The 10,655-nt window shown below is 37.5% G+C and overlaps 1 protein-coding gene across 5 annotated transcripts; it reads right to left on the reverse strand.

The window, feature by feature from the left end:
* On the reverse strand, positions 1 to 9,470 carry LOC18429507 (protein argonaute 1A). Of its 5 annotated transcripts, none has more exons than XM_006838793.4 (23): positions 9,324 to 9,437; positions 8,801 to 9,233; positions 7,358 to 7,566; positions 4,981 to 5,130; positions 4,712 to 4,842; positions 4,466 to 4,572; positions 4,110 to 4,213; positions 3,727 to 3,865; positions 3,518 to 3,634; positions 3,262 to 3,369; positions 3,091 to 3,162; positions 2,756 to 2,875; positions 2,498 to 2,645; positions 2,262 to 2,386; positions 1,966 to 2,103; positions 1,652 to 1,794; positions 1,396 to 1,458; positions 1,241 to 1,304; positions 1,009 to 1,144; positions 855 to 928; positions 673 to 767; positions 490 to 521; positions 1 to 414 (listed from the first exon to the last, which is right to left on the reverse strand). In XM_006838793.4, exons 2-23 carry the CDS (start codon positions 9,209 to 9,211, stop codon positions 236 to 238), a joined length of 2,865 nt encoding a protein of 954 aa, XP_006838856.1. In that variant the 5' UTR covers positions 9,212 to 9,233; positions 9,324 to 9,437; the 3' UTR covers positions 1 to 235. The 5 variants fall into 5 exon arrangements, with proteins under 5 accessions (XP_006838856.1, XP_020520180.1, XP_088717680.1 ...); XM_020664521.2 differs by having other exon boundaries at positions 9,360 to 9,394; XM_088861554.1 differs by having other exon boundaries at positions 8,801 to 9,470.
* Between the last annotated feature and the right edge of the window lie 1,185 nt (positions 9,471 to 10,655).

A 10,655-nucleotide genomic window follows, 5' to 3' on the forward strand; every position in this document is an offset into this window, starting at 1 on the left:
TCACCAACAACAGCAAGGCTCGTCCAATTTCAATTATGTCCATCTTCTTTTAAACTGTGATGATCACAGGAAAATCTTCAACTGGTACACAGTTACATATGATCACTTTCAGGATTTAAGTAAAATTTACAAAAACTCAGGCCAAATTGTTTATATATCAACAAAAGCACTCCATGAAGATTACGCAAGTAGTGGGTAAAAAACATGGCAAACAGCTAGTTTTCTCACTCTCACATCAACAAAAGAACATCACCTGCTTCACATTTTCTTTAATGGCAGGTAGAGGAGGCCTTATAGCAACATCCCCTGCCTGTCTGTTAAGCCCACCTGCAGATGACCCATCCTCTGAGAGAGAGGCCTCCAAATAATACCGTGCTCGAAAGGCGGCAAGGTGTGCATAGTATGCCGGGGGAACTGCATTCGCAAATCAAACACCAATGAGCTAATCAAACATCTAAGCATAAAACTCTCACAAGAGAATAAAATTACCTATTGAGACCGAGCGGGTGCAACGAGCATATCTGAGGGTGCATGAAAACAAAATAAATTGCAGAGTAAAAAAAGAGCCTTAAGCATCAATTATCTCACTGAAACGCAAAATACCAAAAAAAAAAATGTTTCCTGTCTTTTACAGAGTAACGGAAACTTGCAATAACAAAATAGATTACTTACGTATAACACAAATTGTTGGTTAGGCTTTGAAGGCCATCAGCACTGAAGCTGTTCTCATCATAGAGCACATGATAGTGAGCAGGCCTACTAGTACCCTGCAAAATCCATCCATTGAAAATCAGCACAAGAACGAAAAAAACAGAGATAAAACCAGAGTAACTTTTGCATGTCACTGAAGTTACCTGTATGCCAGCATGACTGCACAGATAGAAATCAAACTCTGAGGGGTGGCAAATTTTTGTATCCACCACCGTACCTACCAATGAACCAATTCAGTCAAAACAAATTCCCAAAGAACGATAAGTGGTCACTCTAAGAAGAACTAGCAATCATTACCAGGTAGAATATTTCCACTTCTATCCACCGAACTCTGGTTGTTGTGATTATTTGTGAACAATCGGGTGTGATGTCGCTTTTGACAGACAATAAAAGTCACAGGAGGCAGATAGCCCTCCTCCAATGAAGCACAGGCCTATAATAAGGTAAAACCAAATCAAAATTCTATAACCAACAGGAAAAATTCAAGGAATCAATAAAAAAAAGCAAGAATATAGACTTTGAACGTTACCTTACGGATTGCGTCCATTTCCTCAAGCAAGACTTGATTGAACTGGCCCTCACTAACTCCATCTCTGAGAGACCACACCATAGGACGACTAAGCATTACTGAACAATACAAGAACAAGAGGTACTGCACTGAATTAATTTCAAGACTATATTTACCTGTAGAAGATGATCCGCTGAGGCTTTTGTCTTGTTGCTATTTTGAATGAAATCAGAAGATCCCTAACAAAGGCATCATTAAAAATTAGTGAAGCGACATACTAATCTTATCTTCGACAAATTCACAAATCTATATGCCACAAAACCACATCTTATCAAATTAGGAGTGTGTTTCCCACATAACTGGTCAGACAATAATAGTAAAACTGTGCAAGTAATGACCGATTCTTCCCTCTTAGGTTAGGCTGTCACCTACCGAATCATACCGCCGTGTACAAGTCCCTTTGTTGGGTGTCGCTGACAAGTATACAGATCAGCTATTATCTCCCTTCGATGTGATTGGGCGGAAACAAGGCCCATGTATTTGGTTACCTCAGGCCAATCCTGAGAAGCTACAACCTACAAAAGCATTTTATGGGTCTTCAATGAGGTATTCGTGATCATGAAAAACATAAAAAGATGGAAGAGATTGCATGAAATCTTGGTCTTGTGAAACTAGTAAATTGCATGAAAGCATTGTTTATGCTTCTTTGTTAGGTCACCAATAAAATATTTCTGTAACACTCTTACAGCTGAAATGGAAGGACTTGAGTCCTCCCCTGGTGGAGGATGGGTGACATCTGCACCAAATATTATAGTGGGCACGTCCGATACCATAGGAATTCTGCGTGTTAATGCATCAACAAGCACTGAATTCCTACCACCCACCTACGATACAGTAACACAAACAATAAATGCCAATTGCCACAACTTGGGAGGAAAGCAACACAGATGCAAGCAATTTAGAAATAGCACGAACCTTGACATTGATTTACTTAATTAGAGGAAAGGAATACAGAGGCAAAATACTTGGACGTGCTACAAACCTTTACATTGATTTTCAAAGCCACATTCTCAAGATACTGTTGCCTGTTAGGTTTGGTGACATTTCTTGGCTTGCAACATTGCGAGACAATGCCATGCTGTGTCTCACATATGCATTTCAACTGACCTGTAATTGCACAAATGATAATAGCAATCAAATGTTACCTCAGAGACGTAAGAAAAAGAATGAAGATAACATTGGCAATATAATATAAAGTCATGTATGTGACAAGTGTACCATATGATGATCCAGTTACTTCCGGTAAGATAACAATCAGCAAAGTAAGATGAGTTCCTGCTGTTTTTTGATGCACAAACATTAATAGCTTCTCAACCTGATCTGGACGAGCATTTTCTATAGGAAGAAACGGCCTTGGATTGAAATCCTATATAATATCAGAAAAAAAGTCAGCAGAATAATCAATAGGACAAATGCTAAAAAAAGACAATGCATATATATCATAGCTGAGTCATTGAGAGGGTGAATCCATAATACCATGCCCATGTTTCTGCACATAGTAACAAGGTCCTGACAAAAACCTTGAACCGCATTGAAGTTAACTCTTGAAAAGTTTATGCAAACCCAAGTCGGAACAGCACCAGGATTAACCATTTTCTAAAATGTAAGACAAAATCGTGGGTAATGGTTAAAAAAATACATATAAAATAAATAAAAGATACCATAAAACACAAGATCATACCATGAAACACATTATGAAATACTTTCATTGACATGCATAGATTAAGCTTCTCAGACATGCATGAATAGTGTAAAAAGAGGAAGGTTGCACAATACTGGATCTATGCAGAGTAGGGGAAAGAGAATCTCACCTTATTTATCATATTCCACTGGCCCACACGTGGAGTGCAATCTTTCTCCTTCCCAGAGTCATGATACTTCAACTGCATCAGGACAATCAGATTAAGAACTCATTTTAACATCATATCATTAGATCAAACAAAAAACAAAAATAAGAAAACCTATTAGATCGAACAATTTACCCTCGGAGGGGGTAAAACACGCGCATCAACAGTAGTGATACTATCGCTGACTCTAATACCAAATTCACGAGCAAAAGGGTCCTCACTGAATCTGCTGTTTCTAATCATCTGTGCAATCAAAAAGGAAAACCACATAAAAAGGATTAAGTGACGCAAGAAGGAATAAACTCATTGTCAAAGAAAAGAAGCTTTCATACAACAATGTGATTATTAAGAAACATCCAAAAAAAAAAAAAAAGGAACAAGAAAGTATTACGTCTATGCATTTCTGCTCACGTTCACGAGGTCGTTGACAAGAAGCTCTCAGTATGGCTGTCACCTGCTTTTCATTCAACTTTTTCGTATACCGTTGTCCCTCGACAATCTTACACACCTGCCACAAAAGGTTATATATCAAACTTTGAGCATATATGACAAGGACAATCGTGGAAAACAAATAGAGTGCAGTAGATGGAAGGCAGAAACCTCCATAGGCATGTATGTCTTCTTGCGGTCATTACCGACTTCTAAAGCTGGCCAGTTAGCATACCGAAGATGATAGTTGTATTTATCCCTAAAATACTGAACTACAGTTGTCCTTGTACCTTGCTCCTCAATGGAAAAACTGGAAAATACAGGTTCATACAAACAAGAAACAAATCATATCACCGAACTCCTAAATCCCCAGATAGGAAAACATTTCAATGATAAGCGACAAATTAAAAGGAAAAGAAGACTCATCTTTAGCTGAACAGTAATATCCTAAGACACCATCTAAGATTCCTCAAACAAAAGAAGAGAATTACAAGAAATTGGAGGAGTAAGAGTAAGAAAAACATTTCACAAGAAAATCGAATATCAAAACTCACGCTAACTGGTTTGTCGACTCCCTGGTTATACCAGAAACGCGATATCTCCTTTTTGCAGGGGTATGAGTGACCTCAATCTTAACACCTCTAAGAGCCTTTTTCACCTAAAATATGCCAATTGGATAAGAGAAATTTCATAATAATAAATAAAAGATAGTAACCATGAGGATACATGGTCAGATAGATCAGCAAGGCCCATAAAATCGATGGAAAACAAAAGAGAAGAACAGGAAATTTTAAAGACCACAGGTTGCTAGGTCAACACAAATAAGCAAGAATTGGGAAACTTCCAGGAGTATGACTAAGATGAACAAAGCAATAAGAACTGCACAAGAACAAATGCTTGAGTCTAGCACCTTCACTTTCTCAGCATCAGAAAACTGTTTGGGTGGATCCTTGTTAAAAAGTTTTGAAACAAAACTTATTACAGGAACTGGTTCATAAAATGCGGTTGTAGATACGTCTGCAGAAGAAATAAGAAATTACAAGTTTCAACTTACAATGTAATCCAATTTAAACAATTATCTAGTGCATAGTGAATAGATGCCAACACTGAGTTGCAATTAAAAATGAAGTTAAAGGAGGCAAACAAAGAGACCTACCAGTATTAAGGGACAGACCCATCTGTGTGGGTCGAATGCTTTGATAAAATCCTCTCCAGCATTCTAAGCCATCACCAATTTCTTCTTTTCCAAATTTTGACGAAAAGAATGACCGGCCAACAGGCGTGTAACTGAGGAATAATACAAAAAAATCCCAAATTAAAGAATAAAAAACACAACAGCAAGAATCTATAGGAACAGGAAAAGTTGATATTGCCTAAAATAATTCCAAAAACTTATCAAAAAACAAAATAAAGAACAGGCCATACTTTCTACTAGGAAGTTCTCGGAGAACCACATCAAGGGCCTGTATTGCCTCTTGAGGACAATCCATTTGCATTCCTTGAAGGAACTGCTGTAGATGATGTAGATCAAAGCTTGCAGCAAATCGAATCGTTACTTTGTACTCTTTCTCTCGGCTGAACCAATTCAAAATAGAATGAGACATGCAAAAACAAACATAAAAAAAGTAACTGCTGAAGAGGTTCTAACTTAAAGAAATAAAAAAAGAGAACCCATATCTAGACATAGACCAAAATCCTTAGACCAATAAGACAGAATAAGACACTACCCTCAAATGAACAAATAGATAATTGTCAACATTCAGGAACCTTGTTTTGAGATCACTCATGCAAAAGATTAAAGGTATGGTAATAAATATCCTTAATTAACATAGAATCAAAATTTATTTTCATTAATGCCCTAGTGTTGAGCATCAAATACCCTGCACAGGAATCAAGAACATCTGGAATAACGATATTGAGTGAGAAAATACTAGTGTGCGTCATCAACATTCATGAAAATCAAATTTTTAAAGAACACGTCTGACAAAAAAATCCCCACATAGATGATACAGAGTAGGACACTCGATCCACAGAGTGCAGAGATAATCAGCAACATCCACATCAATATGATTTTTTAGTACTAAGCGCATGTAGACGATTTAAGGATCCAAAAAGAAATATGCCCTAGAAACCAGTATAGAATCAGAGATTATTTTTAAATGAAAACCACATTTCGAGCATCAACTCCTCCTAGAGAAACCATGAACAAGAGGACTAACAACATCGAATCAATATTCACTTTCAGAGAATATTTCGTGCTAATGATAATGTGTTGAACATCAAACACTAGAACAAAAATCAAGAAACCTTGGCTTGACCATAAAGAATCACAAACAATATATCTTCTTCGACGAGATATTGCATCAAACAAGGCAGGAAAAAGTCCTCAAAGATCACATCAAGATTTATCCTTTTTTCTCAAGATTTATCACCTCATATTAAACACATTGGCACTGTTTTTTTGTTTGATATCCAACGGAACAAGAAACTTATCAACATAACATGGTATTTATATTGATGAATATTCTTTGATGAAAAATCAACTCAAACAAGGAAATTAAAATTCATCAACAGATCATAGCAAGGTTCATGGCCTCACAGATAACACAGAGTCACAAACTTATCCACACAACACGGGGTCACCAATTCAAATCATGAATTTTGATGAAAAATTTGAGAAACTGGATTAGCAATATAGAATCAGACATTATTTCAAAGGGTGTCAAAGTTTGTGAGCATTAATCCCTGGTTAAAAAAAAAAAAGTACGAAACTCAGGATCAACAACAAAGGTTGCATTATTTTCTAAGCAAAAACAGCCTTCATGTAACAGTTTTATTTTTGGAGAACAAACACCATTCATGAATCAGACATATTTTCTGATAATGACAAGGTAATGAGCATCAATCAGTCATATAAAAAAAAAAATCTAGAACCCTGTATCAACAAGGTAGAATCAGACTCTCTTTAGCATCATCAGCAATCATGAACATGATTTCTTGACAAACATTGAAATAACCATCAAACCAGAAGTTCAAGAATATAACACATGGAGGTCATTTCCCCAGGAGAAAATAGAATCAGACACGTAGCAATACAACGTAGTATGTTATTCTGAGCATCACCCATTCATATATTTTAAAACAAAGCAATCAAGAACCCTGCAATTAACAACATAGAATCATCTATAATTTCTACTGATGTTCAGATCTAAACATCAATACCTAACAGAAATTACAAAGGCTGAAGAACAATATATAACCAAGATATTAGTTTTCAAGCATTGCTAGAAATTCATGAACATCATTTTCTGACTAAATAATGGAATGAAAGAATGGTTCCATTAGTTTAATAATGGAATGATTTTTATCTTCATTTTTCTCAAGAGCCTCTCATTATTTGTTGACAAATTAACAAGACAGTCTTGAGAATCCAGCATGTAATGAAAGAAGACTTCACCCTCAGTCTCAAACCTACACAAAGCAAGGAACTTGAAAGAAAGTGTAAATATGGATAAAGAAATGAAATCAGACATTGATGAAAATAACACAATAAGCATCCTGAGCAACAACGTGACATATATTATCAAATACTCAAATCTTAATACAGAGTTTCCAATTACTCAAAAATTAAAAGGAAAAGAGAAGCAAGAAACCCTAGATTACTATCACAAAATCAGACATTCATCAAACATAAACAATTGAGTACAATTAACCAACCACAAAATTTATTTCCTCAGATAACAACACCACATAAGGTTCACAAGAAGCATTGGATTCAAAAGGAAAGGGGGCAACAGATTACCTTGGCAAGCTGCTGGATCCTGCTTCATCAGAAAGTTTAACCACAAAATCCTTGGAAGTGAAGGGAAAGGAGCCTGCCGCATACAAACTCTTCCTCCCATCATATGCTGGTAGCCTTTTCCCTAGATTGGAATCCTTGTACAGTCGAATGAGCTCCCTGATAATGACCCTGTTCTTTCCCCTGGATTGAACCTCAGGAGTAATAGCCACCTGAATTTACCAAAAAGAAAACGTTAAGAATACTAGAGCTAAAGCCTAAACTATAATTTTACAATGCTAAAGAGAATGCACAGAGAAGACCAAAGCCTGCAAGAGCTAAGCTTAAAGAATCAGGTCATTTTTCCTGAGAAAATGTGCAAAAGTACGACTAACATTGCAAGAGGAAGTTCCCAGAGACATGACTCACATTAATAAGAGCAAACAATTAGAGGAACGCTTAACCATGGCAAGAGAAGACGTGCAGTGATATGAAACAAACATCAACAAGAGCTAAACCATCACGTATAATTCCTTAATCTGCTAGAAAACATATGTGCATGGATATCACACTCATAAAGAGAGCTTGAACTCAGAAGATCATTGCAAAAACCAAAGGATCATTTCACATTGCCAAAGAGAGTATGCAAACATATGTGACTCACATTGGCAAGTGCTTAAAAACTTAAAATTTAGCTTCACATAGCAGAAGAAACCAAAAATGTGCAGAGATACAAATCGTATCAAAAATATCTACAGCCTGGAAGATCAATTCACAAAACCAGGTAATACGTGCAGCCAAATGATGCGCAGCAACAAGAGCAAAAAATCAAAAGAATAATTGCACCATTGATCCAAAGAAAATGAGCTGAGATTGACTAACAAGAAGGGCAAAAATCGAATGATCATTTCACCATTGCCAGAGAAAATGTCCAGAGATGGACTCAGATTAACAAACGCAGACATCATATTCAGCAATGCAGAGTAAAACGTGAGAATTACTCAGGTTAAAAGGAAGAGCCAAAATCAAAGGATAATTTCACCATTTTTTTTTTTTGACAAGAGCACGAAGGATAATTTCACCATTTCCAGAAGAAATGCACAGAGAATGAATCAGATTAAAAAGAAAAACTGAAACCAAGGGATCATCTCACCATTGCGAGAGAAAATGGAAAGAAGTTGACTCACATTAACAAGAAGAACTAAAATCAAAGGATCATTTCGCAGATTGCCAGAAAAAAAAATGCACAGAGATTCACTCAGATTAACAAGTAAATATGGTTCCACCATTGCTAGGGAAAATGTGTAGTGAATGACTCACATTAACCAGAACCAAAACATAAGTATCATTCAAACATTGCCAGATAAAATACACAGAAATTGAGCCATATAAACAAATACAGCTAAAACTCACATCACCATTTAACCATTGCCAGAAGTAGAGAAAATGCACAGAGACTCGACTTACATCGTAGTGGAAGAGCTCTTTGTTATGGAGCTGAATAAGAAAATGGTTAGTATTTACGAGACACCGAGTCCCAGCAGTTGCAGGACGCGGTGGTCTCCTTGGAGGGACCAGCGCCTTACTGGAAGAAGGAGGCGCATTTGATGAAATTGAGAGACTCTGCATCATCTCAGGGAAGGGAGGAGGTGCCATAGCCTGTGGCCTTGAAGAAGACGTAGAAGGAAGAGGCGCAGTGGACTGTGGTCTCGAAGAAGATCCAGAAGGAAGAGGCGCAGTGGCCTGTGGCCGTCTCGAAGAAGCAGGAGGAGGAGCTCCGCTCGATGACTGAGCAGAGCTTTGAGAAGAAGGTGGAGCATCACCTTCTGGTTTATTTGCGTCTTGAGGTTGGTTTGCTTTTCTGGATTTTCTCGGCATTGTTGCGGCAGAGAGATGTTATCTACGGATTGAAAGAAGGCGCAGAGAATGTTGAGCACAGAATCCTAGAGAGAAAAAGTAGAGAATTGTAGAGAGAAGAAGAAGAACAAACCAATGCTTAAGAGAAGGTTAGAGCTGAGAGACCTACGGGAGGAAGTAAGAATCGAAAGTGTTGTGAGAGTAAAGGATATTTTAGAGAGAGAGAGCATATATAAGAGAGAGAAGCAGGGAGCGGGAGGAGATGCTTCGACCCGCGCGCAAACAGACAAAGTAGCGTCTCGAAGAAGCCTCTCAGCCGTCTTGTCGCAGGTAGCGTAGAATTTGGCAAAAAAGGCCCTCACATTTTCATAAATATCTGATATGGTCTTCCCATGAAATCCTAAGCTTAACGTAATAAACTAGGACCTGTTTGAATGATTTTTTTATTTTGAAGATCTGTTTGGATGACCTATTTTTTAGCTCTAAGTAATAAGACTCCCTTGAAAGTGAGCCAAATTTGGGTGCTTTGCCATTATTCGCGAGTTCATCTCCATGAATGGCACCTCAAACTTCCGAAAAATCGAGTTCTATTGATATTGATAATAAACAAATCTTATTTACTGCTGTATGCGAAATGGTGAAACGTGGATATTTTTTTGGGTGCATGTTATAACACTTGCCCAAAAGGCAGTTAAAGATAATAAGAACATTGTTAAGGAGATTCAATTTTAGGTACCCATTGAGGCATAACACTTGTCTATAAAGGCAGATAAAGATAAGAACATTGTTAAGGCGGAATAAATCTTTAGGTGCCCATTGAGGCATGAAACTTGCCCATGAGGGCAACTAAAGATACCAACATCGTTAAGCCAATTAATTTTTTAGGTGCCCATTGAGGCATCTTTTCGACCTATATATTTTCTTAGCCATGTTCGTAAAATTTTATTATAATTGTGCCTAAATGGGTAGTGCAACAATTTTGCTCACTCGGCATGCTTCCAGGAATACAAGCCTCATTACCACAAAATATCACTAGCAATGTTTCTCCATAGCAATAAATGGAAAAGGAAAACATCACTTACAAGTTACAACCATCAAGAATAACTTAGATATCTCTACGAGTCCTCTCTACTCTTTAAGAATTTCTGTAGTTATCACCCTTAAACACGAGTAAGGATAAAATCGGATATGGCCAAACGGAACCCTAGTTGGTCACGAAAGCCCTCGTACCGTATTTCATAATTCTTTTTGTCGCGGCGGCGCGCAGTTAATGTAATGCAATTTGAATTTGGTAGAGAGAGAAAAAGGGCAGGTGAGAGAGAGAAAGCAGACGTGGTCCACGTAAGAGAGATACCTCAGACGTGCTTCAAGTAAGCTAGGTAGAGAGAGAAAGACGCGGGCGTCGAACGTGGAGAGAGAAACGCAGAAAACGTCCGAATTTGGGGTCATGTGGCAGAGAGAGAAA

This window comes from Amborella trichopoda, chromosome 3 (assembly GCF_054954075.1).
Source record: "Amborella trichopoda isolate Santa Cruz 75 chromosome 3, AtrichopodaSantaCruz75HAP2 v2.0, whole genome shotgun sequence".
In the NCBI taxonomy this organism is placed as follows: Eukaryota; Viridiplantae; Streptophyta; class Magnoliopsida; order Amborellales; family Amborellaceae; genus Amborella; species Amborella trichopoda.

Coding starts and splice junctions, on each gene's coding strand:
- LOC18429507 (XM_088861554.1), bottom strand. CDS start 9,211: ATGCCGAGAAAATCCAGAAAAGCAAACCAACCTCAAGACGCAAATAAA. Junction 7,567..8,800: donor AAGAGCTCTTCCACTACGAT/GTAAGTCGAGTC, acceptor TGGTAAATTCAG/GTGGCTATTACTCCTGAGGT. Junction 2,876..3,090: donor AGTGGAATATGATAAATAAG/GTGAGATTCTCT, acceptor CTTACATTTTAG/AAAATGGTTAATCCTGGTGC.